The sequence below is a fragment of the Vidua chalybeata genome, chromosome 3 (assembly GCF_026979565.1).
Source record: "Vidua chalybeata isolate OUT-0048 chromosome 3, bVidCha1 merged haplotype, whole genome shotgun sequence".
In the NCBI taxonomy this organism is placed as follows: domain Eukaryota; kingdom Metazoa; phylum Chordata; class Aves; order Passeriformes; family Viduidae; genus Vidua; species Vidua chalybeata.
Genome location: NC_071532.1, coordinates 101,393,914 through 101,412,462, shown reverse-complemented (window position 1 = coordinate 101,412,462; position 18,549 = coordinate 101,393,914). Strand labels below are relative to the sequence as shown.

The 18,549-nt window shown below is 43.9% G+C and overlaps 1 protein-coding gene across 5 annotated transcripts; it reads right to left on the bottom strand.

Annotated features, from left to right (window-relative positions):
* Window positions 1-238: 238 nt before the first annotated feature.
* Window positions 239-6,164, bottom strand: MYCN (MYCN proto-oncogene, bHLH transcription factor). Of its 5 annotated transcripts, none has more exons than XM_053939759.1 (3): window positions 6,070-6,164; window positions 2,941-3,749; window positions 239-1,760 (listed from the first exon to the last, which is right to left on the bottom strand). In XM_053939759.1, the coding sequence occupies exons 2-3, from the start codon at window positions 3,641-3,643 to the stop codon at window positions 1,159-1,161; spliced, it is 1,305 nt and encodes a 434-aa protein (XP_053795734.1). In that variant the 5' UTR covers window positions 3,644-3,749; window positions 6,070-6,164; the 3' UTR covers window positions 239-1,158. The 5 variants fall into 5 exon arrangements, with proteins under 5 accessions (XP_053795734.1, XP_053795738.1, XP_053795736.1 ...); XM_053939763.1 differs by having other exon boundaries at window positions 239-1,757; XM_053939761.1 differs by having other exon boundaries at window positions 2,941-3,743.
* Between the last annotated feature and the right edge of the window lie 12,385 nt (window positions 6,165-18,549).

Here is an 18,549-nt window from a genome sequence, read left to right as displayed (position 1 = left end):
GTGCCCCTGTGATGATCCTGACAACACAAGTATGAAATACCAGGAACACAGCTCTTACTACAATTATTATATAACCAGAAATGGAAATGTCCTATCCATATGACCTTTGTAGGGTCACCTACAGTCTGAGAGCTGAAGTGCCAAGACTTAAGTGCCAAGGGTATGGGACCATGCTTTTTGTATTTCATCAATACTGCAGTTAAAGATTTTATTTAAAAGAAAAATAGTAAATGGCACATCATGTAATTGCTATTTATTTTCATAAACATGAGGTATTTCAAAGTGCTATAAGACGCAGCACTAAATGTACATCATTGGAAGAAATTAAACACAGAACTTTGCAGTTACCCAGTTCTATGCACCAAACATTAACAAATACATTAACTGGAAGAAACAGGCTAGGAAAAGGCATATATAGTAAATTTCTTTACAAAAGTTTCTTAGTTCAAAAAAGTGATAAAGTAATATCTACTCAAAACTTTCACAACTCATTTTCATACGAAAATATAAGTATCAAATTTAGTTATGTATCAGCATCATACTAAAGTATACAGGCAATGTAAGAATTAGTACAGTACATAACAGAGATTAACAATATATTTGTATACAAAAACATGCTCCTCAAACATTGAGGTATTACAGTACTTAGGTATGAACTTCCAGTCTAATACTGGCAGCAAAAGCCACCTCTCATAACCCAAGACATGTACAAAAGGCAAGTGTGTAGATGGTATTTACAGAAATTCCCACAGGGGTACAAAATGCCAACCCCTAAAGTAACATCTGTTAGAACATAAGCACCATAAAACTTAGGAATGAACATTTTAAAACTCAACTAGATGTCATCAGCAGCTCCAAATGCTCACAACACTTTAAAAAAAAAAAATCCCCACCATCTACAGTTCTTAAGAAGAAAAAACAAAGGCAGTCCATTGTTGTTTGGTAGTCTTGCAATAAACTCCTTGCAAGAAAATCCATTTGCTCCGTACCCGGATAATATAGTCTGTCAATTACTTCAGGGACTGGATTGAAATTAAAACCAACATTCTTAACGTCAAAAAACACAATTTTTTTATAAAGAATCAAAAATGTGCAAAGTGGCAATGACTGTCCTGATCAGCCAGAAAAAAAACACCAAAACAAACAAAAAAAAAAAGTTTAGCAAGTCCGCTTGTAATCTATTTTCTTTAGTAATTGTTCTTGTCTGGCTTGCAATTTTTCCTTTTCTAGCAGTAACTTCTGCTCCTCTGCCTGAAGAGAATGAACATATTCAGTGGCTTTTTTCAAGATCACAACTTTTGCAGCTTTCTCATTTTGAACCAGTTCTGGAACATGGTCCCTTAATGTGAGGAAACTTGATCGTAGATCATTACGTCGTTGACGCTCCAGGATATTATGGTTGCGTCGACGTTCACTGTCCTCTGAATCAGAGTTCCGAGGACTTGAACTCTTAAGCTTTGGTTGGATCGTGGGTTTTACTGGACGGGGCACCTCGACTTTTAACTTTTTCTGCGGTGGAGACTCTTCAGTCTCCACAAATGGAGAAGGAGCAGCATAATTATGCTGCTGGTGAATTGGGGCACAACGCTTTAATATCAGTCCATTCTGCTGTGTCCTGACTGATGAAAAAGTGGTATTTTTAGGACGCACTGTAATAGTAAGGGTGGTAACAGACTTGTTGGTAGAGGAGCGTCTTTTCTCCACTGTAACAACATCTATTTCTTCTTCTTCATCCTCTTCCTCCTCATCTTCATCATCTTCTGGTAATAAAGGACAGAAAATAAAACAGATGTTATTCTCCCTGAAAATACCTTGATTACAAGTATCAGTATTAATTGACAAAATATATATCCAGTAAAAGCAATAATGAATTAACTGATGGCAAAACCAGGGTGCACCCACCATCTGCTATCAGATATAGATCTGTAAAACTATGTAATACGCATGAAATTAGCAAAGAACGGGGATTTCTGAAAGCTTAGTAAGTTTGATGAGATGGGATTTTTTAAACACATCTAATTTTCAATCAAAATGGGGCTACCACCCACACAATCACAAAGGCAGAAAAGTATTTTTAGACAGAATGTATGTAGTTTGAATGGAATCGTCGAGTTGCGGCACAAAAGGCAAGCATAGAACCACAACATAGCCCCTGCTTGGTAGAAAAGCAGCCGGAAAACAAAACAATCGCTGGGTTTGTTCTGAGGCAGAAGGTGAAGCTGCTCCAGCCGGGGACCCTTTAAGCCGGCGCTTGGTGCACTGCCAAGAAGACAGCTGTTGGAAGTGCTTCCTCACCCAAAGCTGTCAAACCAGACATTAAAGGGACAGCAGGCTCTGAAACCCGGGACGGATCACCAAGTTTGTGGCGGTGGTCATAGGGACCGGCTCATCCACACACACCAAACTGTGCTTTAGCCCAAGTGGACTTCTCTGCGTACACACACAGAGGATGTTTGGGGCATTTTGGGCTCTGTCAGTACAAGCACTGCTCTAAAGGATCACTAGTCTAGCTCCAGCCTGCCCGTATGGCGCCTAAGGGAACGCGCACACTGTCATCCCCCACAAATCTGTGCCCAGGCTGGCGGTGGCAGCTGCAATGCCGCCCCCCCCGAGCCCCCCAGGGGCAGGAGACTATCAGGGCGCCGGAGGGTCCCCAGCACCACGCAGCCCCTCCGGGCCGGAGCTGCTGCCCGGTGAAGGCTCCGGCCCCGCCGCAGCCGGCACAGGGCGAGGGGCGGGCGGGGGCTGCCCCGGGCCGTGCCCGCCGCCCCCGCGGGGCTCCGCGCTGCGGCCGCGCCTGCTGCCGCCTGCCGGCCGCCCCGCGCCCCGCCCGGCCCGGCTCCGGGGCGCAGCCGCCCCGCCCGCCCCCGGAGCGGCCGGCGGGGGGCCGCAGCCGCCACCCCCGTCCCCACCCCCGCACCTTGGGGCCGGAGCGCTTACCCGAGTCGCTGAGCATGTCGTCCCCGGAGGAGCTGCTGCTGCTGCTGCTCGCCCGGCTGTCCCCGGCGGGGCGCGGCGGGCGGCCGCCCCGCGCAGCCCCTCCGCCCGCCGCCGGCGCCTCCCGCTTGTTGACGGGGAAGGGGAAGACCACGGCCGGGTCCACGCACTCGGGCACGGCGCCGCCCAGCTCCGCGCGGGCGCTGGCGGGGCTGCCCGCGGCCCCCGGGGCCGGCGGCGGCGCGGCGGGCGCCTTGCTCTGCAGCTTCTCGCTGACCGCCCGCTCCAGCTTCTCGCGCGCGGAGAAGCCGCTCCACATGCAGTCCTGGATGATGATGGAGTTGAGATTGTTCGTCACGCCGGGGCCCGTCTCGAAGAAGTCCCCTCCGTCCACGCCGCCCCACAGGTCGGCCTCGGGCGGCAGCAGGAGCAGCTCCGATGCCCAGTCCACGGGGTCGGTGGGGCGGCAGCCCCACAGAGCCGCTCCTCCCCACGGCACCGGGCCCCCCCCCGGAGGGTGCTCCTGGAGCCCGGCCCGGCTGGGAGACAGAGGAGGGGTGGGCAGCAGCTCAAACTTTTTCCAGATGTCCTCGCCCGGGGGAGCGGAGTCCGGCCCGCACAAATAAAAGTCATCTTCGTCCGGGTAGAAACAAGGCTGCAGAGAGTCAAACTCGAGGTCTGGGTTTTTACTGACCATTCCTGGCATAATGTGTCTTTTTTTGCTGATCCCTGGGTCAAGCAATAGTTTCAAACACAGGTTTTATCGGTATTTCCACCAAGGGGAAGAAGAGAGGTTCTCCCACGACCTGAAACTAAAAAAAAAAAAAAAAAAAAGAAAAAAAAAAAGAAAAAAAAAAAGAAAACAACAAAACCACAATTAAAAATACGAACTAACAGAGACGAACGTGAGTCCCTCTTAACGGAAGGAAAAAAATTAATAATCCCATCATAAATAGCAAGCAAGAAGGAGCCTTTAGAAAGTTGAGCGAAAAAAAAAATGCATCTCACACACCTTTCTCCTCCCGACTCAAGATACTGAAATCAGAGTGCTCAGGTAGTGTTCCCCCGTGCAGAGCCTGCCCCGCCACTCCGTGGGGACACAAATCCAGCCTGCACAGTCCAGCGGGGATGCACAGCCTGTGTACATAACCCTCGACTGCTCTCCCCAAACCGCTTCAAACGCTCAAAACAGCACAGTAACTGCAGACAGATGCATGGCTTTGATACCGTAATCTCTCCAGGAAGGCTTCTTAATATGCCAGCAAAAGTAGAGGAAGTTTACTCCTTTTGTCACTGCGGAGCAGTGTAAAGGGGAGAGGAGAAGGATGCAAAAAAAAAAAAAAAAAAAGGGGGCGGAGGGGCTCTTTGCAACTTCGCAAATCGCCAGTTCATTCACTCAAAGCGAGCCAGCGAAATCCGCACACAACACAAGGGGGGAGGGGGAGGAGGGGAAATCCAGCAGCAACAGAAATTATCAACCTTATGTAATAACCTCACGCACAAAAATGCATTAAAACCACCCCGGCGCCACCAACAAAGCCTCCGGATTTGCCAAGAAGGTACGGGAAGTTTTCCTCCCCTTTTTCCTACAACAACGAGGTTGCAAGGGCAGCAACTCCGCACATTCGGCCACTTCATGCACACAAACCTCCTGCAAACACACCAGCGCTCTCACCTCCGGCGAGTGCGCGCTGCTGCCCTTACCTCGGCCGGACCCCCCACTCACTACCCACGGCCAGTCAACCACAGCCCCATTCCTTTGCCGAGAGCTCCGTTGCATCAGACATTTAAAAAAAAAAAAAAAAAAAAAAAAAAAAATGTTTAAAGTCCAAAAAAATCCAGTCAGCGTCTCCCTTCAGCTCGGTTAAGGTAACGCGAAAGGAAATTGTTCTGCTGGGTTCACAACAGCTGACGCTGAGACGGAGACCAAAAGGGGTGAAAAAAAATCCATGAAAAGCCTTATGATGAAACGCCGAGAAACGCGCCCGGCTCGGCTCAGCTGCGCTCCCGCCCCGCCCCCTGAGCGCCTCCAGGACTGTGCATTTTTCTACTCGGGAAATACATTGAACTGTTTAAAATGCAAAGCAGTAAAGAGGCACCTACAAAACACTGGCGATCTCAATGCGACAGCTCCAAACCAAAACACAAATATCCTCCACGATTTTCTTCTGCTCAATGAGAACCCCATTCAGGCTCCGCTCTGCCCCTGCGCTCCCTCACCCGCCCCATCCTTCCCAGTTCAGCAACTCAAACGCGGTGGGGAATTGGATTTATTTGACTGGGGTTTTGTCCTGCAGCCCAGAACCTGCAGCTTCCTCTTCTTACCTCCGTGGTGATGGTGGTGGGTGTGCGAGGGGGAGGAGTGGCGGGGAAAAGGGGAGAGGAAAAAAAAAAAAGCAGCTGATTGTGTCTGTAGCACTTTCCGCGCCCGCCCGCCGGCCCCCGCGGCCGCCCCGGCCTCCGCATCCACCCTCTGCTCGCAGACAGATGACTGTCACTGCCTGCCTTTGAAGCGGCTGGATATTATTAACCCCCAAAAAAGGCATTAAAAAAAAAAAAAAGCCAAGAAAAAAAAAAAAAAACAAAAAAAAAAAAACAACTGACACACTTGGGAGGGAGCACTGGGAAACAGCGGGAGAATGGCGGGAGCGCCGGCCCCGCCCCGCTCCACGCGCGCAGGGCGGGGCCCCGCGTTTGGCGCCAAAAGCCCGTTCGCTCTTTATCCTCCCGGAGGGCGTTTGGACGTCGCGGGGCCGCCCCTGGCCCGTGTGCCGCCCCTCGCCGCACCACGCCGGCCGTCGCCTCCCCACCTCCCACCGCTGCGACCTCGCGCGCAACCCCCCGGGGCAGTTGAAAATAAACAAGGGCTAAGGGAAGTGGCCGGGCGAGGGAGTCGCTCCGACGCAGGGCTCTGTACACGATCGGTAGCGATCGCCTCCCCGCAGGCCAGCGGGGCTCTCACGCCGCCGCGCTGCGGCAGGGCCCCGTGCGGGCGGCCCCGCGCTCAGCGCTCCGCACCGGCGCCGCGCCCGCCGCGCCCCCGTTCCGCTGCCAACGGCGACACCTTGCGGCCGCGCGGCGCAGCGGCGGCGCTCCCGGCGCCCCCGCGCATTGCCCGGCGGCAGCACCCACCGCTCTCTCGCCTCCTTCCCCCGGCGCGGGGCCGCGGGACGGGACGGGACGGGACGAGACGGGAGCGCGGCGCTCTCCTCGGCGGTGCGCGGCGGCGGGCACGGGTACGATCCCGATCCCGCCGCCGCTCGGGGCGGTGCCTCCTTGCTCATAGGCTGCAGGTTGAGGCGGGGACTGGGGCGTCGCTCGCAGCAGGCCGGTGGCGGCGGGCGGCCGCTTTGTGTGCGGTGGCCGTGGGGCCGCCTCCCCGTCCCGCCTCGGTGGGGGCGAGCCCGGGCTGTTCAAACACGGTGGGCATGGTGGTGGGAGAGGGAGCTGGGCGTCGATGGAAGCGACTAAGGAGGGGGAGGCTGCTCGCAAGAGAGCGAAATAAACCCTGTGTGAAGCAGGGTTGTGCCGTGTGTCCCTTCGGCTCGTCCCCTCCGGTAGTTTTGGGCAGCAAAGTCCTGCTTCTCCCATGTGGTGATCACTCCTCGCATCCATGTCACGCTTCACTGGCCAAAACCTGGAGGCTCCAGCAGCCATTCAGCGCCCTGAGGCGGCCTTGGGAGCCGTCGGGGAGCCGCGGTGCCCGAGGCTCGGTGGTGCCGCACAGCTGGACAGCGGCGGGGCCGGGCTGGCTGCGGGGCTGGCTCACCGAGGGTGGCACCTGCTCTGCGATGGCCCCCGCCAAGGCAGCGAGCTGCTGGCAGGCTCTGCTCGCCCAGCTCGCCCCTGCCCGCCTTCGTTCACCAGGGAGGTGGCTGATCTCAGGAGCCCTCGATTAGTCTGGCTGAGAGCAAAAAAGGCACCTGGAAGGTGAGCCCTCTCTACCGCAGCTTCCAAATACACAAGATGCAAGCGGGGGTGCTGAAGGTGACCTTTAGATGCCCTGCTCTGAGTCACAGCTTGGCTGGAGGGAGCTGTGCAGGGGCGGGCACCATAAAGCAGAGCAGCGCCCGACCTGCTGCTGTCGAGGTCGCTGCCAGCCCCTGTGGCATCAAGCTGGCGAGGTATTTGAGGCCAGGTTTGCCTGAACTGTGGTGGTTTGGCCTCCCATTCTCTAAGGCACTTCAGATTCAAGACAGGGGAATTGATTAGCAAATGTGCGCTCAGTACTTTGAAGATGTAAAGTCTTATGAAAGCACAAAGATTTATGAATGTCTATTTGGATGATTTGGCTGGCCAAAAAAAAGTGTGGGATATTTTTCCTCCTCACATTTCAGTAACCATAAACAGGTTGTGAGGAGACATGAACAGTTAGCATGTACAGTAACCTGTAAACAATTTATTAATTCTCATCAGTCGGTGACCTTTGTGAATTCAAACAATTATATATGATTTTCTCCTTTAATTATTTTTGGTTTTTTATCTTGCCTCTAGCGTTTTATATATGCAAATATTATGTCCATCTGGAAAGGATATGGACTGCTATCTTATTTACTGTTAATTCATTACAATTTTCATCTAGATTATCTCAACAGCCTTTTTAAGTTTTCCCTTTTTTTTATTTTTCCATATGTATGTACATGGGATTGCCATTACATCATTTACCATCACGAAACCATCAACTTCTAGGAAAGCTCTATTGTGGTGTGTGATATCTTTTGTAGCACCCTGAATAAGAACATGAATAAAACCTGTCTTTTAAAGTAACTTTCATTGGCAAAAAACATCAAACCAACAAAAAACAAAACCCCCCACAAACAGGAAATGGAAAACAGTGTACTGAGAAACATTGCTGTGTATGAGGAGTAAGTCTGTTTAGGTGAAAAGGCTTGTTAAAACCCCAGATCTATTGCTTTATCTTCTAGAGTTGAGAAAGATGTGGAAAACTTTGGAAGGACTGGACAAATCCTTGTGGTGGTTTGACTGACACTTACCTTGGGCTCTTTTATCAATGTTTACATTTCTTTCTCTGATCTATTCTGTCCCTGAAATGGCATATATCAAGAAGCCTCAAGGCAAATGAAAATCTGAAATTACTAGTAGTTACTGTACATTTATTATTATGTTGTTTCACTGGAAAAAACTTGGGGATTAAGATGTGCTGATAGTAGAAGTGGGTCCCAATAAAAAAAGCAGTTGTGTAACAATTATGTTTAGGCATTGTTAGAACTTGTTATCTGGAAAAATAGAAAAGTGTAAAAAAGTATGTAAAAGTCTAAAGGATGCTTCTACTTACACAGTGGTAAGAATCTATGTGGATCCAGTGGTCTTCAGTGTGGCCTAGCAAGTACCCTGGGAAAGCCCTGTGCTGAGAGCTCAGATATACATAATACACAGGAAAGTTATGGTCAGGGCTACTGTACATCTTCCCATTTGTTGTCATTGATTCATTAAGAAATGCTGTGTGAGGCAAATTTCTCTGGCCACACACACTTCTCATTCACCCTCACAGCCTGCAACTGTTGAGAAGAACAAAAGAAATTATACTATTATTTGATATGTGTACAGTTGTCTTCCTCGGAAGCACCCAAACTTCAGTGCATTTCTGCTGTCTTTTCAGAAGTAATGTATGTATTCTCTTGTGTGCATGTTACACTGTAAAAGATTTTATAAATGGTCTTGTTAATCAGGGAATGGGGAAAGTGGCCAATACCCCAGTGTTCTGAGTGCACTTGGCAAAAGTGTGACAGCACTGGGACAATTTTTCCATGTTCTGTGTCAACCAGCAGAAGCTACATGTGAAACTCTCAGTAGGACTAGAAAGGATGTAGGTATGAACACTCATAGACCTTTTTAATTTTTTTTCTTAAAAAAGACCTAATACACTTTCTGTTTGATAGCAGTAGTAAAATTTTCAGGTGGATTAAGTATTTGGAGGTAAGTATTAAAAAGTTAACAGTTACAAAAGCTGCCAGATTTAGAGCAGCAGATTTATTCCTTCACATGTTCAGTAAACTTGCTAGGGAGTTGTGCTACTCCCTGCTGTGTAGTTGCTGAGGATATGTAATCTAAACTATTTCTCTTGCCGATTTACCCACATCCAGGTGAGACAGGCTTAGGGACTTGCTCAGCGTCACTTATGGAAACTGAAGCAGATTTCCCTGGTAAGCTGATTGTAACAGTCTGAGATAGCAATTGCTTTCCCACAAGTTCTTGCAGAGTGCATCAGCATTGTCCATTAAGATGAGAATATAGTGCAGAGTTACTTTGGATGCCACAAAGGCCTGCAGAGAATACAGATATTCTTGTGACATAAAAACTCTCAATTAGTAGCCACAATACCTTGAGCTTGTATAATGTTTCACATGACCAAGACATTGAAAACTGTGAGTTATTTAAATTACAGTCACCACAGAGGTCTCTAGCCAATCTCACCTCTGCATCCAGAAGCACTTTATGGAGTACCTAGTAATCAGAGGACTAATTCTATTTAATTAGAACTAATTTTGAAGCCATATGATTCATAAGAAGTAGTCTGAGAATAGTACTGTGGTTGCTGAAAACAGCAGAGATACTGGATTTATCTAGTGGTAAAGGTAGCTTAATGCTCCACCTTTAAGTGTTCCTAGATATATCAGAAACCATCTTTCCAAAGGTGGTGAAAAGAGTTTTTTCCTTCTGTGCCTTTTATGTATATTTGGGTTCTTCAAAAGCGATTGGTCAGACCAGTGTTTGTGTACTAGTCTTCTCCCTCAGCTTCCTTTCCTTTCTAGCTGCTCAGGGAGCATGGGAAGATATTCATTAAAACCAGAAAGCCTAGAAACATATTTTTTATATTTGACAGAAGCTTATAGCAATTTCTCAGGAAAACACCCTGCTTGCAACAGATTTTCAAACCCTATATATGGCTAGATAAACATCTAAGCATTGGTTATCTTACTTTTGTATTCTAAAGCAAAGCAAAACAAAAATAACTTCAAAAAGTTGTAGGTAAGACCACTAAGTGACGTATTTCACAACAAAGTGTTTATCTAGAATCTATTTATCTAGAATCACAGAATCAGTTCGGTTGGAGGAGACCTCTGAGATTGTCAAGTCCAACCTGTGACCGAACACCACCATGTCAACCAGACCATGGCACTGAGTGCCACATCCAGTCTTTTCCTTAAACACCTTAAACACCTCCTGGGCAGTCCATTCCAATATTTAATCACGCTTTCCATGAAGAATTTCTTCCTAATGTCCAACCTCCCCTGGCACAGCTTAAGACTATGTCTTCTTATTGCCAGTTGCCTGGGAGAAGAGGCTGCCTGGCTACAACCTCCCTTCAGGCAGTTGTAGAGAGCCATAAGGTCTTCTCTGAGCCTCCTTTTCTCCAGGCTAATAATGTGTCCTGCTGGCCACACTATTCTGGTACAGGCCAGGATGCCACTGGCCTTCCTGACCACCTGGGCACACTCTGGCTCATGCTCAGTTCTTATTGACCAACACCTCCATATCCTTTTCCTCTTGGCCACTTTCCAGCCACTCTGTCCCCAGCCTGTAGCACTGCAGGGGTTGTTGTGACCCAAGCCCGTGACTTGGCACTTGGTCTGTTTGAACCTCATGCTGTGTGTCTTGACCCATCGATCCAGCCTGTCCAGGTCCCTCTGCAGAGCCTTTCTACCCTCCAGCAGATCAACACTCCCACCCAGCTTGGTGTCGTCCACAAATTTGGTAATGGCAGACTAGGTATACTCTAGCCCAATGCAATGATAAACTTGGTTTTTGTTAGAATAATTTGTTATCTTCTGAAAAAAGTTAACAAAAGTAGTGCATTACAGTTGCTGCTTTTCCACTTCTTTTTTTTTTTTTTTTTTTTAAATATGGTGAATATGTGTTCAGCACACCAAGACACCAATCTGTATTACCATGCTGCAAAGAAACAGTTGATTGTCATCTACCAGTAATTCTGAGGGTATCAGTGATGTAGATTATTACTGTGTCCTTCAGCCACAGCAAATATGTCAGACCTCCTGCGGGATTAGATGTCTTTATAAATAATCTTATCACAGGTCTTCAGTTTTTCTTTGAAAGTCATGGGTTTGAGCCTCTTCAGTCAATATCCACTTTGCTGCCTGTTAAAGCCAGGGAAAATTAATTAAGTAAAGCCTAGAAGACTCATATTGTGCAGTTTATGGGCAGGGAGGGAACTATACTGAAGGGCAGTTTCCTGCTTCTCTTGACCTGCTGCAGGTAATAGGCAGGTGGGAAGAGGGCTGGTGAGGTCTCAGAGCTTCATCAAGAAAGATTTTCTCCTCACAGTGATCCGTGGAAAAGCCAGTCTTCATCAGGAAGACTTGTTCTCAATGAGTTTAATTCTCTGAAAAGCTTAATTTAGCTAAAATATTTTTAATGCCACAGCAGGAAAAGTTGTTCAGTGAACATTGGAAGATCTTTGAGGTTGTTCACACAGCTTGTAAAATGGCTACTTATATAGTTTGTTCCTCATTCTTACCAAGTTTCTTTTTTACCTGTATCTCTCTGCATCATATCACATATTCAATCATTTAGTTGTTTGAAGCATTGCAACATTTTATGCTTATATGTGCTTAATTATTTTATCTTTTTTTGAGCAGTTAGCCAATAGTGCATTTTTATGCATGCTCACTTTCCTGACTGGTTTTGAAACTTTAGCTCAAAATGTTTGTCTGGTTGCAAAGCTTTTTAAACTATTCATTGTAATGAGATATTTTACCAGATAATTCACTGAGACAAATGTGAAATGTGCAGTTGGGAAGGTAAAATTATAACCAGTCACATAAACCTGTCCTCCTTAGCCCCTTTCAAACATCTCCAAATGTTACCAATAGAGAAAGACATCCTTGGAGAGTGGCTTGATATGTGAATTCTTTAGTTTTCAATTGGAATCTGCTTTATGTTTGAGAGGAAGGCTTTAATTTCCTACATCTGAGATTCATTTTCAAATGCAAACTAACAGGAAGATTAGTCTTTAAGGACTATTAGTGACTGTCCAGAATGGTGTTGGTGACTAGAACATAAAAGGGGAAAAAAAAGGAAAATATGGACTTAAGAGTGAATAAGGGGATGCATCAAACTATACTCTCAGCTGGTGTCAGTTGAGATGGCTTCCTTCCAGTGGGACTGTGCCAGATGAGACCAGTGACAGATCTGTCCTTTGTGATTCCAGCTTTAGTCCTGGGCCACAACTTAAAAGTAGTTTTCTGGATTGTTTAGTTGGTTCTTATTTTATATGCAACATATAGAGCCTTTACTGATAACCTGTGGGACATTCTTCAAAGCTTTGCTGTAAGAACTGTTAACAGCAAAGGAAACACTTAACACTTATTGCAGTAATGAAAATATCTTCAGACACATTAAAGGCCTTTATGGAGTTTTAATGGTTTTATTATTATTACCATCCCTGCTTTAGTAAATCAGCAGGTCAAAGTTTTGTTTATTTATGTCAGAAATTATTGATGTATCTCTGGCTGCAAGCAGACATGTGTGAAGGGCTACGCCATGATCTTTGGATGTCTTGCCATTTCTTCATTTTCTGCATATCTTTCATCATCTCCCAGGAGAGAGCTGGCTGTGTCCTTTATTTCACTTCAGCTAATTTCCATGGGCTTCTGTGAAACTTTCCTTGATAAATCATGGATACCCCAGCCTTGGTAAAGGTGTTTGCCTCCTGGTGAAACAAATGATTGCTAGAGATTAGAAACCAGACTCAACAGAGGCAGGTTTGCATTTGTTTCAGCAACTTCTGTGATCTATTCATATGTTTGATATATTCATATGTTTTCCAGGCAAATGCAAGGGAGTTTTGTATGAACCAGAGCTTGTAAGTCAGAAAATTGCTTTGAAGGGAGCCATGACCAATAGGAGGCTGAAAGAAGGGTCTTGTTCTGGTCATTGTACATCATTTTATAAAATGGTATGACAGGTTACAGACTGTATGTGGCAAACTAAGGTGAAGCTGAAAGAAAGAATACAAGACAGGACAGCATGTTAGTCTTGTAGCTACCCCAAAGAAGGTATGACTGAGAGAAGAAAAGGTTACATGGAGTTTTGGTTGAATGATATTATAAAGCATCATTTTAAAAATCATTTAAAACGGCTCACTTGTTTTACCTTCACTTTTAACAAAATTAATTCTTTTATAACATACTTTCGATTTAGGTAATTTGAAATGTCAGTGCAGAAGAAGCAAAGTCAGAATGTCCTAGCACCCCTTAATTAAAAGAGTTTAAAAACATTGCTGTTTGACTGACAGCTGAGAAAACTGAAAAACATATTTTTAGTGCTGTTTTCACTGTTATACTTTTTGGATATTAATTTCTCTTTTGATCATTGTCTAGGAGAGATTTCTTTGTTTTACTCTTAACTGAAACAACCAAAATCCTGCTTTGGTAGTGCAAAGCTATGTTCATGTGATCAGACATCACATGTTAAATGTTTTTTCATCTGTAATCTAATATTTATGAGCTATTACAGTATTGAGGCTTTCTGGTAATGAAGATATTTGTTTTCCAGTGACATAATTTCACTGCTGAAAACAGTTTCTATTTAATAGAACTGAAATGTTCTTGATATCCGCAAATGTAATTCTGTCTAATATCAAAGTTTAGAATAGATGGGCCACATTAGCAGAGGAATACAGAAATGTACGTTATTTCAAAAGAGATGAAATTTATATTAAAGGATGAAAATAATTGTGAAAACTTAAGATGTTTTGTTTCTATTCTGAAATTACCCAAGTCTTCTAAAAACAATTTTCATTGCATCACTTCCAGAGTGCTAAATACAGTACATTTTGGCAAGATCATTGTCTCAAACATACTAGCATTGTGCTGGCATTCCTGCTCCTTTGACTTGTATTCGGGGTGCAGGCAGCTAGGTCAGCATTAATCAGTGCAGAAAATCACATTTGTGTGCCAGGGTTTCAGACTGCTGGTGAAGACTTGTTCTTGGCAGGCCAGCAGGACAGATACAAGGCTGGAAGGCATCATCCTTGCAGTGTGTCATGGTGTTGAGGACTCAGTTTTCAACTCCTCTGGAAAAAATACTACTGAAATGTTTTGTTTCTAAGCAATTAAAAAAAGACCACATTTTGGTAGTTTAATGTACTTACAGGAAGTAGCAGCAAAGTGATTATAGGTAAACATCAGTGAGAGAAGAGTGCTGTATTTATGCAGAAGCATGCCTGTGTATGTGTTGATGTACATGCGTGTGTGTGCGTGTGTGCACAGTTGTGGTTTTATACTTCAACTTAACCATAGTAAATTTTAAAACTGTTGTCTATAATATTTTTCTTTTTTAAAGGATGATGTCAGTATTATATTAGTTATTGTTTCTACAGAGAATTTAGGATATGTCTGCATGGGGACAGTAGAGCATGAAGACCATCCCCAGTTCACCTAGGTTCAACTAAGGTGATAAATCTGCAAAGCACATTTCATTGTTGATAGCTCAAGTACCAAAGGTATATAAACTGTATTTGCTTGACCCACTGCTCAGGATAGTAAGTTTTTCCCCTTCACAAGGCTAATAACCTGGGCTCAGCAAAATTTTAAAACTTCTGTAGTGTATCATTCTGACACTTAACCAATGCCAGACAGTCACCTGCATTATGTTTGAGCATGCTGTGTGGATGCACCATGTATAAACAGGGAGAGTATTTGTCTTAAGCTGTTAAAATAACTATTTAATATAATTCACTGTCTATTTTATTTCTCTTATTAATATTTATAATCTCCTTTCAGGCCTGTGACTTTGTTGAACAATATGCAGTAGAGTTGGACTCATAGTAGATGATCATAATGCTAAGATAGGATGAAAGGGAGGGTCCTGGGGTTTTGATTCTAGTTTTAGTTTAACCTTTGGAGCTGTAGCAGATCATACTCAAGCTCATGTCAATTTTCATGTTAACTTTCGTTTTTCCTCACTTGTAAAAGGGGGTAGTGGTGGTTGGTACCTCTGTGAAGTGTTTTGAGAACTTCAGGAAAATTGTGTGTTGGTAACTAAACCAGTGAAAAATTACTAGATTTTTGTTTTGTAGTATGTTTCTACTAATATGATGGGGGAACAATACTCTTCAGTGAAGGTGGAATTGCTCTGTGATGTAGCAAGTAAAGATGAATGTTGGAATGAGGCAGAGGAATTCATTTCACCTTAAGGAATGGCTGCAGTGCAAAGATGTATATCTATGGTAGTCATTATAGGCTGCTTTTCTGGTCAGTCAAGAACACTTGCCATAATCCATTTGACTTTCTTTAGATGTTTGCTTGAGGGTAGGATGAATAATGCCGTATGAATAATGCTCATTATATAATTTAATCTTACTTCCTACTATAGAGATGTAGCCTGCTGGTCTGTATTGGTTGTGGTTGCTTTTGTTTGGCTAAGGCACCACTTTCATTAGCTTTCCTTAAGATTAATTTGTACTAGTAACCTAGTAAACTACATATTTGTAGTGATGATACTGCTTTTTTCTGTTAACGCAACATATCTTGCGTTAACCTTCAAAAGTAGTTAATAACGCAGCTAAACAGCAGTTGAAGCTGCTTCTCATGGAGAATTGTCATGTTTGACAGTTAGTGCTGAGCATTGGTCAGCAACTGCTGTGAAAAATGAAAGGTGCATTCGGCATGCACACTGAAATGCTGAAGTGGAGATCAGTATTTTGACAAATAGCTTAGTCTGGCTTGGTCAGCTATCGGGATGGTTGCATACATATTTTGCTATATTATTTTGATTACATTACTTTTGATTTTGAACTGAGGTCAGGATAATTATAGAGAGAGATGTGTCACTGCTTAGCAAGGCTATAAAAATGTCTACTCAGTTTCTGCAGCTCCTTCTGAGGTGCAATGACATTTTTACTTGGTTTTGTGAGTTGTGTCATTGCAGGTATTTGCTTGATGGTTGTAATTTGAGTACAAGGCTTTTCAATATATTTACAAAAATACGTTTCATCCTCTTTGGAACTGGGATATTATTATATACAGAGAGCAACTACATATTTAGATTGTGTTATTTGTGCAAGCTTGTTCTCATGAAATTAACATAAAGAGAGTTCTCATATGCACGTAAGCGCTGGCATTTTTTCCTGGAGCTTGCTTAGGAATCTGAGTTAAAAGTAAAGGTGAATAATGAAACGTGATGTATGTGTACATTCCATGTCCCATTATGCTGATGGCCCTGTATCTGTCATTTTGGAGATGACATTAAAAGATAATGAGTAAGCCTTTGTGCATATCCTGTGGCTCAGAGAAGGAAAAAAGCTCTTCTGAGGCTTGCATGTCATTAGCGGTTAGTATTGGAAAACCCCCTTCTGCTTGTCTTGCTTTGTAAGATGTGAGACTTGAAAGAACGTTTGCTTCTTTTACTGGTTTGAAAACATATTTAACCTCTGAGAAAGAAAGCCAGGGAAAGCATTGAATAACTTGATTTACCATCTCTTGAAATACCTCCTTTACTAGTTCTGTGCCAGAATCTGAAGTGCTGTAGTGACAGCAGCCAAAAGGGAGTGAGGATTTGGATAGAGATAAAGGGAAAGATTAAAAAAAGAAGTCTAAACCTATATTTAATCCAATGGTCTCGTTATCTGAAGCTGGCCATTTCCAGGAGCTCTGTAAACCTTTCCTTTAGTGAATGAATTGAGCCCTGTGCTATAATGACAAATACTTCTGGGAAATATTTGTGGTATGTTAATGCTACAGTGAAAAAGTACAACTGAATTAGATAGAAAAGGTATGACTTTTTACGTCTGTGGTGCATGTTGTTTATGGAGGAAAAGATGACCCAAGAGAGTGTCTGAGTTGTTGAAAAGCAGGTTTTGGAATGACATCCCAGGAACAGCTGCTACTGAGAATGGGGGCGAGGGATGTGCTTATCAGTGAAATGTCCAATTAAAATTCTTGGACTAAATTAGTCCAAGAAAAAAAAGAGATTTATTAATGTTTCTGATGGATTTATTATAAAACATTGATACTTCAACATGATTCTAAAATTTTAATTCACATCTTTGTAGTTAACTTTTAGCTGGTTGCTTTTGGTAAACATCTACTGACTTAAACCAGCTAAGAACCTTTTTCACAATCATCACAATATTATTTACTTAGTATCTCCTATACTATAAACTATCTGGGACAGAGAGCTCCAAAGCTCTAAGAAAAATAGTTTCATGTCTCTTTGGAAGTAGACATTTGCCCCTAAGTAGAAGTGTTCAGCAGCATACATTCCTAATTTGAGGATGTCTAGTAGTTAGGCACTGCAGAGCTGAATCGAGCAGTACCTGGGTCACCCTTGTGATTACGTGTTGCCTTTGGACATTTTGGCATTGGGTGAACTGTATGCTCCCTGTAATTCTACTTGAATTTCACATCCTCCTTTTCTCTCTTCATAGAAAAGTCTGCTTGGTGATTAAAGGCTCATAAGGCAAACATTTAAAGCTATATTATAATTTCACTTTTCCCAGACATGACCTTTTTATTTCTGCCATTAGAGCCTCATGCAGGGTAAAAAGGGAGTACATCCTCACATCTAGCTGTTTTCTGGAGTCATTTCAAAGCTGCAGCTGAACCAAGAGGACAAAGATGGACAGAAAATCCTAAACAGTGTCAGCAAGTTTTGAACAGTCCATAGGAATGTGCATAATGACAATTTCGGAGAAAGGTGCCACATATAATAACATCATGGCAATCACAGCAAGAGGGCATAACTGTTTTTTTTTTAAATCAAAGTGGGAAGTGAGGCGTGGCAAAACTGAAGACTTTGGAATGTTGTGAGGTCTTCAGAATCTTAGGAAGGCTGAAGGCAGAGAGGCTTGGAGTAAGAGGCTTTTCAGTGGCTGACTTGCTTTAATTAGGAGCAATGGATTTAAAGTTCAGCATGCTGATCAAAAATAATTCTCTTGCAAAGCCATTAGTGAGAATCTGAGTCCTCTACTTGTGTTGTTATTTAATGCCACTGGTGTATGAGGTTGTCATCAGAAGAATGTTTGTTGCTTGTTTATTCCAGTCAGGAAAGTTGTTAATGAAATATGTAGTCACATAGTAATTATGTCATCAGATACACTGCTACAAAACTCTCCTTAGTGAAGAGGAATTTCCTTTGCACCTGATAATATTTTTCAACATAAAATATGTCAAAGCTTAGAAAATTATCTTGGCAGAGCATCATACCATTAAAGCAAGATTGAATATATCCTGTCCAAATCTCTTGCTTCTTGTAATGGTGCCTAAGGCTGCAGTATTCCAGATGTTGATACTACCAGCATTTACATTTTGAATGAAAACCTCCTCTTGCTACCACAGACACTTCACAGTAGAAATTCTACACTTTTTTTTCAGAACAGTTTGTGTGATGTCATGTAAATATTGTGATGGGAAAAAAAGAAACAGATTTTTCCTGCCCCTCAAAATAATTTGCCTTTAGCAATTATAATGAAATTATATTTCATGCTCCTTGCTTTCCAGTCTAGGTTAAAGATGCACTGTTTGCCCATAAATAGCTAAAAATTGCCTTAGTCTCAGGAAGGAAATGGAAGGTGCTGCAGTAGAAATAGAAGTAAAAGGGCAAGCAAAACCTTCCTTGCACTAGCACTGT